The following is a 22,300-nucleotide window of genomic DNA, read 5'->3' as shown; positions in this document are numbered from 1 at the left end:
GACCCCCCTAAAATCTATCCACAGACCTATTGGTTAAAATATATCTCTGAAAACCTTAAATTAATAAACCCCTGCTGTAGCACCTTATACATTATCAGTCCCTTGAAACATAAATGCCAGGTCTACAGTGTATATTGTCACAAAGCAATACTAATATTTATTAGTTTGTTTTTTAAAAAAGTCATTACATGTGTTTCATAAGCCAGTTCAAGGCAAAGGAGACAGGAAGGGAATATAGATTAAAATGTACAGCAATGCATCAAATCTTTTTAATGTGAATTTTTCTCAATGTATTACTTGCTCACTTAGCAAATCTATCAGCTCGAGTCACATTACAGTCAACTACAGATTATTTATATCTCTTTGTATTGGGAGCTGCTCTCTGCTGCCCAGCTACCAAATCCCCATTACCCTTAACCAGGAAACTAGAGGCAGTCTCGCTCAAAGTAGCTGGATTGTTCATGATTTTCCATTATTCATACTCACACTCCCCTTCATTGGCACAGATAATTAAGAATTGATCATATGCAAAATTGAGTTTAAAACATTACCTACTTGTAAAAAGAAAACAAGCATACCCAAAGAGTCATTGGCAGTTGTAGTAAAAATTATATGCAGGACATTAAAAAAAACATAGAAACTAACATGCTTCATCTCTGAACATTTCTATGCAAAAAACCCAAAATGATTCCCCATTTACTCTTTTTTATTTACTCTTAGTATTTGTTTAAACCTTAGTAAATAAATATTTCACAATTGCAAAGCTGCATCTACACAGTCCAAATGCAGTGAGGTTAAGGCAGCTACTCAGAATAAAGCAATTTGTTACAGAATTACAAACCTGAAAACTAAAGAACTGAGATAATCATCTGATAATTCAAGAAAGATAATCTGCTCTTGCCATAATTATCTTCATTCTTCAGGCAATGGTTTCATCTTAAATTATCTAAAAGATTTTCTCAATTCTCTTTCACTGTATGGGGGCAAACACAGTGGATTGAGGAGGGGAAAGAATACTTATAGACTGAATTATCCAGATCTGTTGTCAATTCTGATTCGAATTATTTAAAAAAAAATGCTATGCATAGAATCATAGACTTTTAGAGCTGGAAGGGACTTTAGAACTCTAGTCCAACCCCCAACCCCTCATTTTAAAAAATTGGTAAACAAGGGTACGGGGAGGATCAGAAATTTGCTTATATGCAGTGTTATTCAGTGGCAGGGCTGGGACTACAGTTCAGATCTCTTGCCTCTCAGGTCAGTGAGCTTTCCACTATAGCCTATGGAAAGGTCAACCTTTTCCAAGTATTTGGTTTTAAACATTTTTCACCTTCTCTATTTGTTTACTCTGAACTGGAAAAGGTGGATAATGTGATTTGCTGCAAAGAGTCAGTGGGACATAGTGGATGGAGGGCCAACCTTGGACTTAGGAAGACCTTGGTTCAAGCCCTACCCTGGCACATACTAGCTGTGTGACCATGAGCAAATCACTTAACTGCTCAGTGTGCCAGGCAACTCTCAAAAACTGTAAGCGACAGATGAGTTATTTGTCTGCGTTGGTTCAGGGAGTTTCCATATTAGGAGTTCTATATGCCAATAAAATAACAGGTCCAGACCCAAAACCCCAACAATAACAATGCAAGGCTCACTGACAGCCAATCATGGGGCTCCTCCCCACCCCACACTCTGTCTTACACTTCAAATAAATGTCCTGAAACAAAGCTGGAAGCAATAGTTTCCCCAAAAAAAGTAGAAACAGATGTTGAGATGCTGGCTTCCACGTCCATGCAGATTGGTTTGTACCATACAAAAAAAATTTGTTTGCCATCTTGTAAACCCATGCTAGGTATGAAGAGAGAGGCCACTTCCTTCCAAAAATATTTCTGATTTTGTAGAAGTATTTAGGCAACATTTTGAGGAATCTGCTTAAATCTGATAAGTTGGACAGATTTGGTCAGTCCAATTTCCCACCATTTGTTTCAACTATAAGACTGCACAACAAAGATCTGGAAATATTGATTCTACAGAGCATAGTGTTGGCCTTAAACCTAACAACAAATGGGAAAAAACCGACCCCTGTCCCTCACTTATGTGGACACAGTCCTGTGTTAGAAGTATCTATTAATTTTAAATGTTGCTTTTTAAAGTGCAGCTAAAAGCAAGAAAGAAAGAAAGAAAGAAAGGAAGGAAGGAAGAAAGAAAGAAGGAAATTAAAGTCGGTAACTATTAAGCAAATGGCATTCTTTTGTGTTTTTTTTTTCTTAACAAGACAAATGTTTGTGTTGTGCAAGATGTTCTTAATGAATAGAATGCAAAAAACACTTAAAACCTCTCCAACAAAATGAAAATGTCCCAATTATCTCAAGTCAAAAGGCACATACAACTCTCTCGGCAGTTCATTCAAGTTATGTGGTGGTTTAACTGTGCTTTCAGCTTGTTATCCATGCAGTGTGACCTTGAAAGTGACATTTGTGCATGCTTTAATTTCCTTTCCCAAATAGGCAGATTGTCTTCTCTCCTGATTTTTTTTTTCATTTTCTCAAGGTTAAGCTTTATTCTTCAAAGAAGGACACCTCTTCCATACTGACTTTTGGAAGGTGTGGTTGACAGGGCTCTCTTCTATTTAGAAAAAAAGTTTGAGATTATTTAATCCATCTTCCTATCATAGGTTGGCATTCCTTTGCATTTCAGGGTCATGGAGTTCCAGTGCTGTCATTTGTAGGGTTGCAAATGGCCTTTTTGATTCTCTTTTCTTACTGGCTGTCTAAGACTTACTTCACTTCCAGAAGAGATGATTGGCAAACTATTCTCCATGTGGTAGCGAATGAGGTGACCTACATTGTCAAATATATGATCTTTGGTCCTCACCTTGGAAAGAAAGTACAAAGAATCCTAGATTAGTTAGCAAGAGCTTTCCTCAAAGGAAAACTACTAGAGAAAGAGACTAACTATATCAAAATAAATGATTAAAACCTTTCCCTAAATACATGTTTTGCTGCCCTAAAGGAGAGAATTAGCCACTTACAAACTTCATGTTGGGAGTTGGTCAGGAGAGTTCCCTGATCCAACCTGATAGCTTATGTATGGGTTGGTGTGCCTTTGTTGGAACTTGGGATTTTTTTCATTAACTGTAAAGTCCTCAACAGACTACAACTACTACCTTCTATGCTAGACCTTTAAAAGGGTGCCTTCAATTCAGAGCTCTGCTCTTTACATTTCTGGTCCCCAACTCATGTTCAATTATTTCTTTATCTCTTCAAAAATAAGAAACTGGTCTTCACCTATTACTGATTCATGATCCATATTCTTTAATGCTACTTAGTAGTCCCTCAACTTTACCCTTATGAACACTCTGTCTCATTCCCCAACAGAGGCTCTTCTAAATCTTTCCTCTCCTCTTAACCTCAACTCTACCTCCTTACCCCTGCCCTCACCCAACAACTTATATTCTCCACAGGTCATCTGATATGAAATACCCTCAGCTTCTCTTCATCATTCCTCATAACCTCTCAGCATCCTCAGTCCTTACTAATTCCTTTCTGTGTCTTCTTGATTCTCTTCCCTTCTGCCTCCTTTAAGACTTTGCTACAAACAGCATCTTTTCTCTCAAGCATCTTAAAATTCTCCTTCTCCATTGGATTTCTCCCATCTGCCTGCAAATAACACTCATGTTTCCCAAGTCTTAAAAAAAAAGTTTCATTGACCTGTATATGCCATCTAGCTATCATCTCACCTCTCTATTCTCCTTTATTACTAAACATTGTGCAAAAGCTATCTACCAATTTCCCCACTATCCACTTTCTCTTTATTCCCTTATGATCAAGTTTCTCAAATGGGACCAATGAATTCCTAATCAGTAAATTCCATAGACTTTTTCCCGTCCTCATTCCCCTAGACCTCTCTGCACTTCAGACCCTGTTGGGGAGGTGGTGGGGTATAGAAGAAATCACACTGGCTCAAAGATCAGAGGACCTGGTTTGAAATCCTGTGATGCTAACTTTTTGTGTGACTTCAGTCACTTGATCTCCTTGAGTCTTTAAAACAGGTGGGGGATTAAACTAGATGGCCTTTGGCATCCCTTCTAGCTCTAAATAGATAATCCTATCATCATACTGTCTTTGTAACAATAGCTAACATCAATAGAGCAGTTTAAGGTTGATAAAACACTTTATGTTATTGTTTATAATATTTCAGTCATGTCTAATTCATGATCCCATTTGGGGTTTTCTTGGTAGAAATACTGCAGTGATTTGCTATTTCCTTCTCTAGCTCATTTTTTTTTTGTGGGGTAATGAGAGTTAAGTGACTTGCCCAGGGTCACACAGCTAGGCTCTGTGAGGCAAAATTTGAACTTAGTAAGATGAGTCTGACTCCAGGTCAGACTCTATCCACTCTATCCACTGCCCCACATAAACTGCCCCATGAAGCACTTTATATAAAGTACCTCTTTTGATCCTTGCATCTCTCCTATAGTTATTCATTAAAGGTTTGACAGAGAAAATGAAAGGGAGGGAGATTAAATGACTTATTCAAGGTCCATGATATTATAGATAAGATTTGAATCTAGGTTTCTCCTCATTATGAATTTTTTCCTGTCACCACTATTTCTTTCTTCTCATGCATTCTTTGTTACCTTGGCCTCAGAAACACACTTTCCTGGTTCTCTTTCTACTTCTGGAACCATTCCTTCTTTTGCTTGCTTGTCATCATCTTCCCAAGCCCTTATCATGGGTGTTCTTCAAGGTTCTATCATTATCTTTTCCCTCCTTTATCTAGTTCACACATACTACAATCTTATATAAGATAGCTATGTTTTGTTTTTTTTAATTTCCTGCAAGCTTTTTGAGGGCAGGGCCTGTGTCTGCTCTGTATATAGTAAGCCCTTTATAAATGTTTGTTGTTGGATATTTGGAGTTGTTTGTTTGTTGTTGTTGTTATTGCGAATAGGACTATATAAGAGGCAGACAGAGAGAGGAAGAAAGTTTACCTCCCCTCCTCAATTCAGGGGAATGAATTATTTCACTTCCCATCCTAAGTCCTAAAAATTGAAAGACCTATTGAACTTTTTTAAAAAACTGGACAAAAAGTTAACATGCATTCGGAAACTTCCTGAATTTTGAAACTTTCGGAATGTCTTTAATAGTACCATTTTGAGGGTGTTGTTTATAAAAAAAGATTAATCATACCTTGCCTTCAGGGTCCACCAGCAGAAGGTGTTTTGCCTGACCTCCTTGTAAGCCGCTCAACACGTATTGACCAGGTGATGTTGCACTTTCTCGAACCAAAAAATCCCCATCCTTTATTAAGAGGCTTTCTGCTGCTTTCCGGCTTAGTTTTCCATGGTAACAGTCTTCATTCCTCAATTGTCGTTTAATTTGGGGCAGAGCATACAGGCCGGCCGTCCTGCTTGTGGCACTTGGTTGAACTGTTTCTGGTACTTCTGAAAATGAAAAGAAAAAACAAGGGTAAAACATCGATACTATTTTTCCCCATTCAGCAAGCATTTAATTAGAGCTTCCTATGTGCAAGTTTAGAGGCATTGTGGAGAGAGAGCCAGGAAGACAGGGACCAAACGCCTGCCTCTGACACATACTGACTGTGTGACCTTGGGCAAAGTCCTCACCTCTCAGTGTTCAAGGCCTGTGGAGTCAAACTGTCAAACTCAAATAGAAACTGGGGCCATCAACTGTCACATAATGATCCCCGCTAGCAGCATATTGACCTAGAAAACTACATATTAATATTATCCCTTTAACTGTATTTTTATTTATTTTTGCTTTTATTAACTTATTTTTGTGTTCTGTTTATTAGATTTTCCCCAAATATACTTTAATCTGGTTTGGAGGACCCCACGTGGCTGAATGATGGCTACCTCTGCTCTAGGCAGCTCTCTATGAGTTACTGACATGCCCTGATAAAAGGAATTTCCTTACCAAGGAGACTCCCTATGCCAATGAAATTGGTCCAGTCGCTATACCTGTTTGCAATGCAGAATCTGAAGGCACACACAAAAACAGAACAATTTCTGTCTTCAAGGAGCTCATGTTTTTCTGAGGGATATAGTTTTTTTTCATAGGTAAATCAATGAAAGTCATTTTTTTTTCTTTTTAAAAGTCTTGATTTAAATTTTTCCTTTTTTTGGTTAATAATGTAAACATCTTATTAGACAAAAGAGAACAAGTGGTTTATATCAAGAATTGTGAACTGTTATATACAGTCTGTTTTTTTTAAAAGAAATACATATATTTGTATGTGTGTAATTTAACAAGGTAACAAAACTACTCTATTTTATTTGGCTTTTTTTGGTTTTTTTTCTTTCTTTTCCCCAGGCAATGAGGGTTAAGTGACTTGCCTAAGGTCACACAGCTAGTAAGTGTCAAGTATCTGAATCCAGATTTGAACTCAGGTCCTCCCGAATCCAGGGCCCGTGTGTAAAGCACTGCGCCACCTAGCTGCCTCCTGCTCTATTTATTTGTAGCACCTTCTGTACTTTTTTTTATTATTGTACTCTCATGTGTATTTTTTTTAATATTCTAAGGACTAAAATAAATTGTTTGAGCAGGAGCTGTGTGGCTGTGGAATGGGAAGAACATTGGAATTAGAATCAGAGGATTTGGGTTTAAATATTGCTTCTGTCATTTACTCCCGATGTGACCATGGGAAGTTCCTTTACTTCTTTGGGCCTTGGTTTCCTCATGAGTAAAATGAGGGAGTTGGTCTAGATCAGAGGTGTCAAACTCCCTGGCCAAATGGGAGTACAACCCAAACCACATTAGACTGTGATTGGGAAATGTTTAACCATATAAATTAAAAATATAATATAACATTAATAATGTTAATTTGTGGGTTTCTAAGTTAATATGCCTCTAGCAGGGCTCCTCTTCTATTTAAGTTTGATATCTAGGGCCTAGAGGTTCTCTAAGGTCTCTTACAGGATTTTTTATCCCACAAGCCTATGAATATAGCCATATTAAGCCATCTTTGGCTTCTGTCATTGGAAAAGCCTCACTCAGATGCATGGGTGGTCCCTTCTAAAAGGAAAGGGGAGAAAGGCCAGATCCACAAGAACCGCTTATGTGACCAGAGAGGGAGGAGCTTTCATGTCTGTTTCAATGCCCTGCTGGAATATTTTTTGTATACCAGAAAGCTCTCGTGCCCTTTCCCATATGTTTCAACACTTTACATTTTTGGTTGAATAGTATATTGATGCTATTTCTATAGAACCTTTCAACCACTATCAATCATCAATGAAGCTTTTCTTATGTTTAAGGCACCATGCTGGGGTGGGGTGAAGTTGGGGTGGATTAAAAAAAAAAGACAAAACAAAAATTAGTCTCTGCTCTCAAGTTGCTTATATTTTATGGGGGTGGAGGGAAGGGCGGAGAGAGAGGAGATAACATGGAATTTGGTTAATGTGTGTGTGTGTGTGTGTGTGTGTGTATGTGAGAGAGAGAGAGAGAGAGAGAGAGAGAGAGAGAGAGAGAGAGAGAGAGAGAGAGAGAGAGAGAGTATGACAAGGGACTCTGACAATTGGGAGAACAAAGGCTCCTTGTAGAAAGTAGTATCTCAGCTGACTCTTGATGAAGCCAGGAATTCTAATTGGCAGATATGATGAGTGAAGGGGTGCATTTAGACTTGGAGACAGCTAGCAAAAGCTTAGAAGAAAGAGGTAGAATAATAAATTCAGGGAATTGTTTTGGTTTTTTTTTTTTTTAAGTCAGTTTGGCTAGAGAAAGTGAAGCACAGGAAGGGGAGCCCTGGGGAATAGACTCACAGGATTTGGGAGCTTGAAGTGTCATCGCTGGCCATGGCCATTATCACTATAATATACCAGGCAAATGATCATGCAGCCTTAGTCTGAAGATCTCCATTATGGAGAAATGCATTACTTCCTAATGCTCTCATTGTTAGGAATTTTTTTCCTGACATCAAGATTGAATTTGTTTCTTAGCAATTTCCACTGTCACTCCTGGTTCTGTATTTTAATGTCAGACTGAACTAATCCAATCTCTCTTCCACAGGACAGCCCTACAAATAACCATCTTGAACATCATTCATTCCCCCAGGATAATCACCTGAAACCTCATCAATGTGGAGATTGCTTTAACTTTTAGTACTCAGCACCTCCTCAGTTGCATCTTCCCTTTGATTGCAGGGCTGGAGGGAAGAGCAAAAAACTGCTCTCAAAGTTTCCCTTTATGGAGGGCTCAGAATTTTCATCCAGCTCTTCATTTCCCATCAGCTGTTCTGCTTAGTTTCAAGTTCTTGAACAGGTCTCCTGACCTCCTGGTACTTTCAACTTCCTTTTGTGTGTTGTCCTCCTTTATTAGATTGTAAATTCTTTGAGGACAGGGATTTTTTCTCTTTTTCTTGTTTTTCTCCTCTCCCCCCCTCCCCCCAGTGCTTAGCACAGTGCCTTGCACATAGCAAGTGCTTAATAAATGTTTACTATCATAGCTATAATTTCTTCCCTCCCCCACAATCTTCTCTTCTCCAAGCTAAACATTCCTAGTTCCTTCCTTTCATTGCTCTTCATATGCCATCCTTCTCTATTCTGATTACCAACCTCTGGTCCCTCCTCATACTTTCTAGAATGTAATTTGCAAAACTAAACGCAATGCTCCAGATGTTGTCTGACCAGGGCAGAGTACAGGCTGATTATCACCTCCTTATGCCTACCTCTAGGAAAAAGAAGGCAGCTAAATGATGCCCTCTCTCTTTCTAGTGCCAGAGATTCCTTATTATTAAACATGGAAGTTTGTTCAGACCTCAACAGCCAGAGGGACCACAGTTCTCAGGAGTAAAAGCGCCCCAGGCTCTGCAACACAGAAGCACCCATGCTACAAAGCTCTCAACTACAGGTGCTAGGGAAAGCAAGATCTGAATCGCTGGTGCCAAGGAAAACTGGCTCAACTGCTGGGGATGGGAAAAGCAGACTCTAAACTTCTAGGCCCGGGTCAGAGAACCAAGGATCAGTGTAAGTGGGACAGGTCACCAGAACAGGACACAGTGAGTGTGGGGAATGGTGCAGCACTCTACCAAGCCAGAGGGAAGAGCACAGCATCCAGTTGGGGCCAGTTCTGACTACTGAAAAGTCAGGTGAGGTGGAGACCTAGGCTGGGGAACCGTAAATTTCTAAGTATGGGGGGAAACTGAGATGCTTTGAGATCCAGCCCCCATGGAAAATACAGTCAGAGGGAGGAGAATAAGGAAGAGTAATAAGAAAAATAAAGGAGGAAAAAAAGACTGAAAATACCAAAGATTTCAGAAAGAAAAAAAATCTCAAAGACCTTGAACATAAACGGACAAATCAACAGGGAAAACAGTAACAACAGAAGAAAATGTGGTCTTCAGATCTAGTAAATGAGTTCAGGCATCTATAAATAAATACTGAAAAATGAGGGAAATTGATCCAACACTTGATGAGACAAAGTACTATGTGGAATTTGAGGACAATATAGAACCACAACACACTGTTCCTTAGTAGTTTAAAAAGAGAAATGAGAATTATGAAGTTGAATTTATGTCCTTAAAAAAATGAGCAGAATAGAAAAACTTGAATCTACAATGGCAAGCCTCACCAAAGAAACAAAGAGAGAACAACAGATTGGGGATGTAAAAACACAGAAGTGAAAGACAACCTAGAAGAAGAGGAACAAAAAACCAAGAACATTCAAAGAAAATAGACTCACTATACAAGTAAAGCATAAGGATCTCAAAAGATAGGATGTATATAGAGACAACCTAAGGATCATAGCTCTCCAGAAAGAACATGACAGGACAAAAACCATTATCATAGTGAAGGAAATACTAGAAGAGAACTGTCCAGAACTTCTGAACATAGAAAATGAAAGAATGGAAAGAATTCAAAGATCACCTCCAGAAAAAAACTCAAGGCTGCAAACTCCAAGACACATAGTAGTTAAATATAACAATTCAATTCAGAAACAAGTTCTGCAGACAATCAGAAGAAAGATCTTCAAATGCAAAGGGAAGGACGTCCAAATAACACAGACTATTTGCTAAAAGTCTCTCCCCAGTACATCCTCCATTCAACCATTCCATCTCTTGGTTTCAGGTATTTTCTCTTCATGCCTAGAATGTGTGTGTGTGTGTATTTTCATGTTGTCCCCTCCATTTGATTGTAAACTCCTTGAGGACAGGAACTGTCTCTTGTCTCTTTTTGTATCCCCAGAATTTAGCACAGTGCCAGGTGCTTAATAAATGCTGATCAATTGATTGATTGAGGGAATAGACTACAGGCAGTTCTCATTTTATGTAAATGTACATTATGCAAATTTGACTTTACATAAAGAATCCTGAAAGGAATCTGCATCCCCCCCCAAAACACCTACTTTAACTTCATTGTAAAGTACTGTGCTCTGTCTCTGCTCCTGCCCCTCAGCCCCAGCTCCATAGCCTCCCCACCCATCAAAAACCCCCTCCAAGTTACATCAGAAGCTGTGCTGCACCAACAGAGACCTTTGCCTCACTCTGCCCACATACACACATGTCTGGCCCCCTTGTATCTTCTCTCTGTCTGCCTTCAGGTACCCTGTGTCTGTTGCTTGTTGCTTGTCCTCTCTTGTCTGTGTCTATGTCCAGCCCCCATGTATCTGACCCTCCATGTCTTCTTCCTCTCAGTTCTGACCAGGCCTCCATGTGACTGGTCCTGGCCCTACATGTTCCTCTTCCTGTTCTTGTTTCTCTGTCCCTGGCCCTAATGTGTCCTTCAACCATGTGCCATCCCCTCCTCCAATGGCTCAAGGCCCCCTTCTTCCCTTTCCCACTTCTATTGGCAAATTCATATTACATAAAAATCACTTTATGTAGAGATCTATGGAATGGTCCACTTATGTAAAGTAAGAACTGTCTGGAATGTGTTTGGAAGAGCATTAGAGTTCAGGCTGCAGCCCAGAGTGACCTATATGGCAAATCTGAGCTTAACTATACAGGAAAAAGATAGATAATCAATAATAAAAGAAGTTTGAAACACTCTTAGAAAGAAAACCAGAACTAAAGAGATTATTTGCTTCTTGAACACCCCAAACAACAGAAATACAGGAAGAGTGAATAAATACAGAGAGCAACAACAGTGACAACAGAAAGACAATTAAGAGATTTCTTTCTAAATGTACTCAAGGAGATAGCGGTGAAGGTGACAATCTGGTAGAGGTAACAATGAAGAGGGAGCGGGGCATCATGGACAGAACCTGACAACTCCCTGACTAAAGGTGAATGCTTCTTTTGTAGGACTACATTATAACATGGGAGGGTACATAAAAGGGGTAGAGGGGAGTAGAGGGATAGAGAGGAGTGAGTGATGCAACAGGGTCAATCAAGGGCTAACAATGAAGGGAAGCTGACTTTTGAACACAGGGAGAATATTTCAGGCAAATATAGAAACAAAACATTATTGAGGGAGGATATAGGTCAGTTGGGGGGTGGGGAGAAGGTACCCTACCATGGGGCAATATCCTCTTTGATACCTTCAATAATTGGCATTGTTCTAAGAATGGGGCACAATGGAAAAGGGAAATCCATGGCGTAATCTTTATAAGGCAATAGTAGAAAGTGCCTAGAGAGAAAAACCTTGGAAGCTTTGACTGAATGAAGAATATAGAGAAAAGGGAATGACCAGATGAATATATAGGTCATGAATCAGAAAATGAAGGTCTAGAGTAATAAGAAAGAGAAAATGGACAAAGAAGAGAAAAGATAAATCATTTTTGGAAAGGAGCACACAAAAAAATGACATCTAAAAACTAATGATTAAAGTAACTGAAGGAACATAATAATGCATTTATAGCATAAAAGGGAAACAAAAGAAATTAGAGATAAATAGAAGAAAATATAAACATAATTCATAACTTTAAATGTGAAGGGATGGGGGCAGCTAGGTGGCACAGTGGATAGAGCACCAGACCTGGATTCAGGAGGATCTGAGTTCAAATCCGGCCTCAGACACTTGACACTTACTAGCCATGTGACCTTGAGCAAGTCACTTAACCCCAATTGCCTTACCCCCCCCTCCAAATGTGAATGGATTAAACAATCCAATAAAACAAAAAAGAGTAACAGATTGGATAAGAAAATAAAAATTTACAATCTGGTTCTTATAAGAAATACATTTTAAAAAACAAAGACATGTACAAAATAAAACAGGGGATGGAAAAAAATTTGCTGTTTCAAATGAATCCAAAAAAGAAGGATTGCCATCACTATCAGACAAAGCAAAAATAAATATTCAAAAATAAAAAGATAAACAAGGAAATTATATTATGCTGAAAGGAACCATAGACAATATCAATAATAAATTAATAATAAAAACAATATTAATAATAATCAATTATATGCTCCAAAATTCATAAAGGAAACATCTCAGCTTCAAGAAGACAAAGTAATGCAATAGTGACAGGAGACTTCAATATCCCTTTATAAGTTTTGAATGTCTAACAGAAAGATAAAGAAAAGGGAAAATATGGAACTGAATAAATTTCTGGAGAAATTAGAGTTAAAAGGTTTATGGCATCTTCTAAGTGGGATAGCAAAAGAATATACATACTTCTTTGTACTAAATGGAATTTAGTACACAAATTGGTCATATACTATGGCACAGAGATATTGCAAATTAATATAAAAAGTCAGAAATAGCAGTACATCCTTTACAGACCACAATGCAATAGAATAGAAATTGGTTCAGGGGCCACAAATAAATGATACAGACCCAAACAGAGATCTTAAGTAATCTGATCTCAGAAAATAAAATAGATCTAACCATAAAGGAACTGCCAAAGAGGGGAAGGGGGGAACCTCCTGGACCTTTTGAATTCACAGGAGAATTCTTTCAAACTTTTAAGGAACAGTTAGTACCCATACTTCACAAATTTATGTCAAAATGGAGAAAGAAAGCATCCTATCAGAATCCTTTTGTCTCATAAAATTTGGTTTATAGTCTTGATACCTAAACTAAGGAAACATAAAGCATGGAAAGAAACTATAAGCCAATATAATTAATGAATATTGACTCAAAAAAATTAAACAAAATTCTAGCAAACTGACTACAATGATTTATCTAAGAAATTGTTCATTATTATCAAATGAAATTTATACCAGGGATGCAAGGATAGTTCAACATTAGGAAAACTAACATAATTAATTATATATTTTTAAAAACAACCCCCCAAGACCATATGATCATCTCAATAGATACAGAAAAAGCCTTTGACAAAGTACAGCACTTTTTTTTTTTTTTAGTGAGGCAATTAGGGTTAAGTGACTTGCCCAGGGTCACACAGCTAGTAAGTGTTAAGTGTCTGAGGCCAGATTTGAACTCAGGTACTCCTGACTCCAGGGCCGGTGCTCTATCCACTGTGCCACCTAGCTGCCCCAAAGTACAGCACTTTTAATGCTAAAAACACTACAAAATGTTATTTAAAAGCATGTATTTAAAATAAAAATATACCTAAGTGAACAGAAGGAAGTTCATAAGGAAATACACAGCTCAGGATTGGTATTATTGTGTTAAATTTAATATATACTTTTAAAAAGTCTACATATAATGGATATTTATAGTTGCATAGACAATATTCTTTTAGTGTTGCTTTTGTCTATAGACATGTATATCATTTTTTAAAAATTCATAATAAAAAGAAATTAAAATTGTTATTAAGTAGTTTTTAAATGAGTGCAGCAACCCAAAGTGTTTAAAAAGAAAAGATTACTTTAAAATTTTAATGATGCCAATTCAAGTATATTTGGCATAGACTCAAAGCCATGTCAAATTAGGGGATTCATTATGCACATTAATCTAAACTGAGCTGTACCTTGAAGAGTTGTGAGGATCAAAGAACATTTGTAAAGCAATTTTTGAAACTTAGAGTGGTTTATTGATGTGATGATGATAATGAAGATTAAAAAATGATGATGACTATGTGCCAGGTACATATATCATTATTGTTATTATTCTTATCCTATTACATTTTGCCCTGGAGAGTTGTGTTTGTTTCTGAAAGTCACATTTTAGAAAGGACAGTAACAAGCTAGAGAAGGTCCCAAGGAGGAAAATCAGGACTGGGAATGACCTTGAGTCCATGTCAAGGATTGTTTGAAGGAATTGGGGATGTTTAAAAGCCTAAGAGGAAAGAAAACTTAGAAGGGGATATGACAGCCGCATTCAGTTGTTTGAAAGGTTGTGTGGAAAAGGGATTAAAGTTGTGCCATTTAGCACCAGAGGGGCATCATCATCATCATAACAATAGCAACATAAAAATCCTGGAAAGGTAGCTTAGAGTGATATTGTAAAGGGCTTTTTATGCCAAAATGTATCTGAAAGCTACCCATAGGCCTCCTAGCAGGCCATGGTCTAGGAACAGAAGTGAGAAGTTCTGAATCACAGATTGATGGTACATATCCTCCTTGTTACAAAATAAGAATTACTCCCTTCCTTATATTTTCCACTTACCTAGATGGCCAGGCAGCATCTTAGAATGAAAAAGACACAGGATGTAGAATCAAGAGACCTAGATTGAAGTGCTGGACTTTATACATACTAAGTCTGTGACCATTTGGCACAGAAAGGAACAATACTTAAAGAAAGAGGAGGTGGGGATACTCAAGACAGTTCACTTTACAATTTTTCCTGAGATCACCATCATGGATTTTTAGCTTTTTATAGCCAAATAGAAGCTACTCCTTAGAAGAATTTTCCACCTTTAAGCGTCCTTAGCTTAATAAAAACCCAGTCAAGAATAGCTGACCTGTTCTTGTACACCATTTTGTATAGTCATAGGGTCATGGTATTTAGAACCAGAAGGGACTTTAGGAACCAGTTAATCTAAGCCTGACAATAAGTCAAGTCAACAAGCATTTACTGAGTATCTACTATGAATCTAAGAACTAGAAAGCTAATCACTGGGGATACAAAGAAAGCCCAAAGACAGTCCCTGTCCTCCTTCACAGACTAAGGGAAAGACAACATACCAACAACTATGTATAAACATGCTATATAATTAGGATAAATTGGAATCACACAGGGAAGGCACTAACATTTAAGAGGGACCTAGAGAGGCTTCTTATAGATGGTAGAATTTTAGTTACTTCTCCCATTTTATAGATGTAGAAGCTGTGGTCCAATTTGATTGATGAGGATTTTTTCCCTTTGTTTGCTTGACATGGCCAACTCCAGTTGTGGCACTCTGAGCTCACAGCTCTGAGCTGTGATCTCAGTGTTTATTAAACAAGGTATTACCTTCATTCCTCAAGGCACCTGATACACTCCCATACTATGTGAAAAGTACAAGGAGAAGAAGCTAGAAAATCCACTCTGAAAGTTACTTTAGAAATTTGACTTCAGTAGAGTGTCCTTAGGGATGATTTTCATTGAGTAGTGAATTAAGCACTTCTCACTTGGTATTTCAATTGAATTCATGCTATTATGTCACCCACCATGAGAGTCTCCCAAAACAATGGGAACATTGGGTCATATGCGCATCCTTTGCAAGTCTCAGCAGTCATTGCCTAGAGCCCCCAGCATGAGAGCTCAGTCTTCTTACAGTAAGATTTAATTCACAGAGAATTTAGATGATTCAGTCAAGTCCAAGATCTAGGGAAATCACTTTCTAAATTTGGCCTAGAAAACTTATCTACAAAGGTGCCCCTGATAATCCATGAGAATGAACCTTAACGAGTCAGTGAAATCATAGATCATAGGATCAAAGATTCAGAACTCAGAGGAACTTAAAAGTCCAGCCCTGCCATTTTACAGATAAGGGAAACTAAACCCCATAGAAGTCAGGTGATTGACCTTATGTTATTTTGGGGGGAAGGGAGGAAATTGGGGTTAAATGACTTGCCCAGGGTCTCATAGCTACCAAGCATCTGAGGTCAGATTTTAACTCAGGTCTTCCTTACTTCAGGGCTGGTGCTCTATTCCATCTACCACATAGCTGCCCCTGACATTAAGTTATACAGAACTTGGGCTTGAACTCATGTCTAAGATTGCAGGCTCAGTGCTCTTTCCACTGCACTGGAAATGAATCTCAGTAGTGGTTTCCCCATCTTTGTATACTGGAGGACTGGCCCAGTCTTTATGAGCATGTATAGTCTGCTCAGCCTAATGGAATCTTCCATGTGAGCTTCATAACATGTGCATGCATATTCTATGGCTGTTTCCAGTCTTTTTAATTAGGTTCTGAGCCAGAACTGAGCATGCTTGCAAATAGACCCTAATGACAGCAGTCTGAGTACAACAGTTATAGGTAAGCCTCCAGGTAAGGAGAGTATCAGTGGTTATTCTCCCCACCCAGTTTGATATGAAGCCATAAGCACATATCCCCACTGTTGCTTCTGACTTAGTTATTGCTATTCTCCCCTGACTTAGATGAAGGAGTACTGGAGATGCAAGACTAGACTGTGATCTTATGAACTTCAATAGGTTGGGAGGATAGCAAGAGTCCAAGAATTGGAGCCGATGCTCAGATTTTTGAGCAGATGAACCCAGTAAGGAGAAAGCTGCATGACCCAGAGACATTAAATGGCTTGCCTAGGGACACACAGCTAGTTAGTGACTGAGGATAATTTCAGCACAGATCTTTATGACTTCAAGTCTAGTGCCCTAATTACTACACCACATTTCTTCTGTGAAGGAACCCAGAATAGTTGCAGGATCATAAACTTAGAGCTAAAAGGGACCCTACAGGTCATGGAGTCCAACTTTATCCTTTCATACATAAGGAAACTAATGACCAGAGAGGGGAAGTGACTTTCCCATTGGCACATAGCTAGTAAATTCCTCAAGGAGGGATTTGAATTTGGTTTTCCTGACTCTCTATCTGCCATATTCTTCATTCACTGTGCTCTCTCTGCAAACAAAAGCAGGTGGAATAAAAATGCTTTTTTAAAAATTCTACATTTCACTCTATGAACAGGGGAAGGGGAGTGGGAAGGGAATAAGCATTTATTAAGCACCTACTATGTGCCAGGCACTATGCTAATATTATTTCATTTGATCTTTACAACAGCCCTGGGAGGTAGATGACCCCCATTTTACAATTAAGAAAACTGAGACAAACAGGTTAAGTGACTTGCCCAGGGTCACACAGCTATTAAGTGTCTAGATCCATATTTGAACTTGGATTTTTCTAACTTGGGTGCAGAACTCTATCCTCCTAGCCACCTCTATGAAGAGTATCCAAATTAAAACCCAGCATGTTTTCAAAATTTTTCCCCTTCCCCCAATCCTAAATTGACTATAGAAGAAATGTAATCTTTGCACACTTTTTTTCTTTTTTGCAGGGCAATGAGGGTTAAGTGACTTGCCCAGGGTCACACAGCTAGTGTCAAGTGTCTGAGGCCACATTTTAACTCAGGTCCTCCTGAATCCAGGGCCAGTGCTTTATCCACTGCGCCACCTAGCTGCCCCCTGCACACACTTTCAAATGAAGCAGAGAGAATGTTCCCTTTAGCATGTGAAAAATGTGTCTAGTTACTTACTTGCGCAGTGTAACGGGCTCCCAAGTACTTGAGCAGGGTCTTGATTTCCAGAAGGGCAGACTGCTGTCTGAAAAGCCTGAGTGTTGATGTAGCAGGGATCATCGAAGAGATCCACCCTGCACTTGTGCTTCATTAATGCTGGATCCCTTTGGGTCTTCACAACTCTTTCACTGATACTGCCTGGAGGGATGGTATCTTGCTTGTATTATAGAATTTTTTTTTTTTAATGAATCATATCACATACAAAATCTAGAATCAAGGTCTGGATTTGAATCTTCTTGATTTCCATGATCTTGGGTTCCAAGATCTAGAAGTCAAGAGCCACTTTGCCTCATACTTTTTGTTTATTTTGTGTAATCTACAGCCCAGAACCCAAACTCTGGATTTATACAGCCTGGCTTTACCCTTGAGGGCTTCCCAAGAATTATACTCTCTTTTGGCTTGTGTCCCCACCCATTATTTCCCTTGGGAACATCAATATTTGGCTCATTTTTCCCCCACCCAGGATTTCCCCTGGGAATGTAAGAATTTGGGCCATATCTGGGGCTACACAAAAATAAAAATAATGGAAACTGGCCCACATCTCTCATGAAAGCACTCAGGCAAACAAAACATCAAATGTAGAACAGAGTTTATTTATTCTGACAAAACCCACAAAGGACTTACATTCATAAACAGTAAAGACAACTTTCTGTTGCTGATGAATTTCTCCCTTCCAAACATCTATGCAGTCTTCCACACATAATGCTATTCCAAGGGGAAATAACTTGGAATTTGCAAGAAAGTCATGACTCCAATTGGTGAATCCCATTCCCCAGGGGGTCTATACAGTTGTCTTGGCTTATCTGCCCTGAGTTGAAGGGAAAGGACTGGGAGCTACTAGAGAGTTAATTACCTTCCCCAGACCTAAATAGTCCACATAAGTCACAGAACCAATGAAAAGTTGCATCCAGGTTTGCCCTTCTCCATCATGACTCTGGCCCTTACTATTCCTTACTTCTGGCTCCTGCTTGGTCAAGAAATTTCTCTACTTTGTCTAAGAGATGTTTTGTCGTCCTACCATTATCACCAATTCAAACTACTGCAGCTCTCAGCTTGGTCCATCAATTCTCCACCACTGCCTCTACCCACTACCATCCCTGGAATCACATGGATCCCTGAAGTGTGCATGGTTCTCTGATATACCCAAACAGTCTCCTAGTTCTTGTGGTTCCTGGGGGTTGGGGACAGTGGTAACATAGGGACTGGATGGCCACACAGGCTTCTGTTCAGATAAATGTCCACCTCTTAGCTCTTGCCTTTTCTATGTCCAGTTCCCTAGTTTCCATTAAAAAGTAAAGCCCCAAGGTTATAGCTCAAATGTCAGAATTAATCATTAAGCATTAGTTATCAATCCATATTCAGTGATGTCAGAGGGACCAGGACATTTAAAAAAATATATGTATGTGTGTATATGTACTGGATAATCTCAATCTCTCTCTCTCTCTCTCTCTCTCTCTCTCTCTCTCTCTCTCTCTCTCTCTCTCTCTCTTTCTCTCTCCATCTATATAATCCAGGAACCAAATGAGTTTATAACTTACCAAAGAACTAAACTTGTCAAGGAAAATTCTCCCTTCTATAGAGAAACAGCACCAATGCCAGAATAAAAGGCCTCATTAAGTGGGGAAACAAGGACCAAAGACAATGCTTGCCACATTTGTTTTCCCTATAATTTGCTGGTGTTCAAACAGTGGTTTTCAGCTTGGGCTTGGAATATATAAGCACAGTAAGTCCTGGCTTTTGGCTGGGGTCCATTTAACCAGCTGCTGTCAACAGCCTACCTATTGCCCATGGAGAGAAAGCCTAGCACAGGGAGTCATGGGCTAAGGGTGGGTCAGTCCAAAAAAAAAATAGTTTAGGGAGGGTAAATAATAGAAAAGGGGTATCTAGAAATGACAGAAATTGGTCAAGAACTAATATCCAATGACCAGCAAAATAGCAATGATTGAATTTAACTATTTCCCACTTAGATCTACTTTTAAAAGACCTTCTTATGAGCCTGGTAAATGTAGGAATTATGTCTTCTGTCTCTGCTATGAAATTCTGTTTTACCTTCAGCACTTTAACAGTATATTCTACCCCCTGCCAATGTCATAATGCTTAGTTCTGTCAAAAAAAATTCTAGGGAGAAAATGTGTCTTTTCAAGTATATTCATAAGGAATGAATATTACGATGTGCTTTTATACTCAAATTTGTAGTACATGTTTTTAGTACTATGCAATAACATTCATAGGCATATGGTATAGACTTGTGATTTCAATAATATAGAAAATTCACTAATGAAGAAACTTTATCAATGCAGGTCAGAAGCTCTTTGTAACTTAGAGAGTTGCTTGGGAAATAGAAGTTACTTTATTTACCCAGGGTGACACAACCAATATATGTCATAAGTGGGACTGGAACCCATGTTTTTTAGCTCTGTGACCAATTCTCTAACCAAGATGCCACACTAATTCATTCATTTTTGTTTTTTGCAGGGCAATGAGGGTTAAGTGACTTGCCCAGGGTCACACAGCTAGCAAGTGTCAAGTGTCTGAGGCTGGCTTTAAACTCAGGTCCTCCTGAATCCAGGGCCAGTGCTTAATCCACTGCGCCACCTAGCTGCCCCCTATTAATTCATTCATTTGTACAAATGAATTAGGGAATGAATTAATATTTTCATGACATCGAAATCATTTGTACTTATTTAGTAAACTCCTTGAGGGCAGGAACTGTCTTTTGCCTCTCTTTTTGCAACCATGTGCTTAGCACAGTGCCTAGCATACATAATAGGTGTTTAATAAATGTTAATTGATTGATTCAGGTGGTTTCTATTCTAAGAATTCCTGAATAAAATATTTACTTTTGGGTTGTTTTATCCCCCTAGTATCAGCTACAAACACTAGACTAGAACTATACCATCCTGTTGTCCTCTGAGATACACTCTACATGACTGCCCTAGAGGTAAGACCTACTTTGAGCCTTCTTGTTCTTTAGTGGCTAAACCCTTAGGTGTAGTTCAAGAAAGGCAAAAATCAAACTCAGTGTAACATTACAGCAAATATTGTTGTGTCAAGGGTCCTATGTATGTTTGGTGAAACTGCTACAGCCCTTCTACCTTCTACCTGCAATAGTACCTTCTAGACTGGATCTCCAAAGACCTCCTGGAGGAGCCATTCAGTTTTGAAACTGAGGAGTAAGTGCAAACTTTATATCTAGGTAGCTCCAGACTATGCTTCATATCTCACCTGCTCATCTATCAGGAAATTCAGTCTATCCCCAGGCATCTTGCCATCTGCCATCCTACTACACATATACCATGCCCCACCTCTTGTCCTGGAAACAATAAACAAATAAAGACAACCGTTGCATATGGAAAGAGCATGACAACAGACTGCTATATTACTCCACTCACCATCATTGTGACTCCCTACATCAAAACTCCCTTCCCTGGCCACCACTGCTCTATAGATGCTATCTCCCCTTATTAGAACTGAAGCATTTCATGGATAGGCACTGTCTCACTTTTGTATTTCTAGACCTAGGGGCTGGCACATAGTAAGTTCTTAATAAAGGCTTTTAAAAAATCCATTCAGAGTGCTGGATGTTTGCTCTATTGAATGTCAAAGAAACATAATGTGCAGTATTATATAGTGAGAACAACATAGGATAGGAGTCCAAATTCTAATTCATGCCTTTTTCATTGGCCAGCTTTGTGACCTTGAGAAAAATATTTAACCTCTCTGAGCCTCAGTTTCCTCACTTATAAAGTGGGAGCAATAATTTTTATAATAATTAACTCATAGAACAACTGTGAGGACCAGCACAGCTTTATATGTCTCAGTGTTTCATGAAATCCTTAAACTTGTTATCTGATTGAATTTTTTACAAGTTAAAGATTTCTGTTGAGAAAAAAATTCATTTCCTAGGTTTTAATAAGATTTGGAGCCAGAAGGGTCCACAGAGATCATCTACCTAATTTTATATGTGAGAGAGAACTCAGGTCCAGAGAGAAAGGACTGGCCCATTGCCTTACAGCTAATAAGTGTTGGAGGCTTTAAAAGTAGAACTGAAAGAGACCCTCAGTCTACCTAGTCAAACTTCTTTATTTTACATGTGAGTCTCAGTTCCCAGGAGAGTTAAGTGATTTGACCAAGGTCACACACATGGTAAAAAAACACTCATAGATTTAGAGTTAGAGGGACTCTTAGAGGCAATCTAGTTGGACCTTTTTGTTTTCCATGTGAGGGATTGAGGTCCAGAGAAATTGTCATTGACCAGAGTTTCATAGGTGAATCATAAATGACAGAGCTAGGATTTAAACTTCAGTCCCTGATCCCGAGGCCAGCACTGCCTCCCCTCCTTCCTGATTCCAAGTCTAACAGTCTTTCCACAAAACCACACTGCCCTAGGAGAACAATAAAAGTGGAGCCTGGGCAAAAGCTTTCCTCAGGCAGCCAGTTTCTCTATTGAATATGGAAATGATTAAATGCAATTATAATTACAATTACCATCTGGATTAATATAGTACTCCTTTGAAGAAATGGAGATTCTATGATCTGAAATTAATTGGTGTTTTGAATTCAACCTAGGACTTTAAACTGCAGCAAAAATTTTCAGGCCATATAAATTATTTGCGAAATGATTGTATTTTAAAAGAAATCCTGATATTCTCTCTCCCATCATTTTATTTTTCATTTCTGAAATCTCTAATTCTTTGTTCAGTTTTTAAGTTGACTTATTTGTTATAGGGGAGGGTTCTGTGGGTGATGAGAGGGAGGGAGCAAG

At 38.7% G+C, this 22,300-nt stretch overlaps 1 protein-coding gene across 1 annotated transcript in view; it reads right to left on the bottom strand.

Moving 5' to 3' along the window:
* Window positions 1-200: 200 nt before the first annotated feature.
* Window positions 201-22,300, bottom strand: part of SHC4 (SHC adaptor protein 4) — a 172,181-nt gene continuing 150,081 nt past the window's right edge. Inside the window, exons 11-13 of the mRNA XM_043980737.1 lie at window positions 17,494-17,673; window positions 5,187-5,440; window positions 201-2,868 (exon numbers count right to left, since the gene is read on the bottom strand). Coding sequence (XP_043836672.1) covers window positions 2,713-2,868; window positions 5,187-5,440; window positions 17,494-17,673 — 590 coding nt within the window. The 3' untranslated portion in view covers window positions 201-2,712. The remainder of the gene's footprint in view (window positions 2,869-5,186; window positions 5,441-17,493; window positions 17,674-22,300) is intronic.

This window comes from Dromiciops gliroides, chromosome 2 (assembly GCF_019393635.1).
Source record: "Dromiciops gliroides isolate mDroGli1 chromosome 2, mDroGli1.pri, whole genome shotgun sequence".
Taxonomy (NCBI): Eukaryota; Metazoa; Chordata; class Mammalia; order Microbiotheria; family Microbiotheriidae; genus Dromiciops; species Dromiciops gliroides.
Note: the sequence above shows the minus strand (reverse complement) of the source record. Positions and strands in the feature narration are given on the sequence as shown.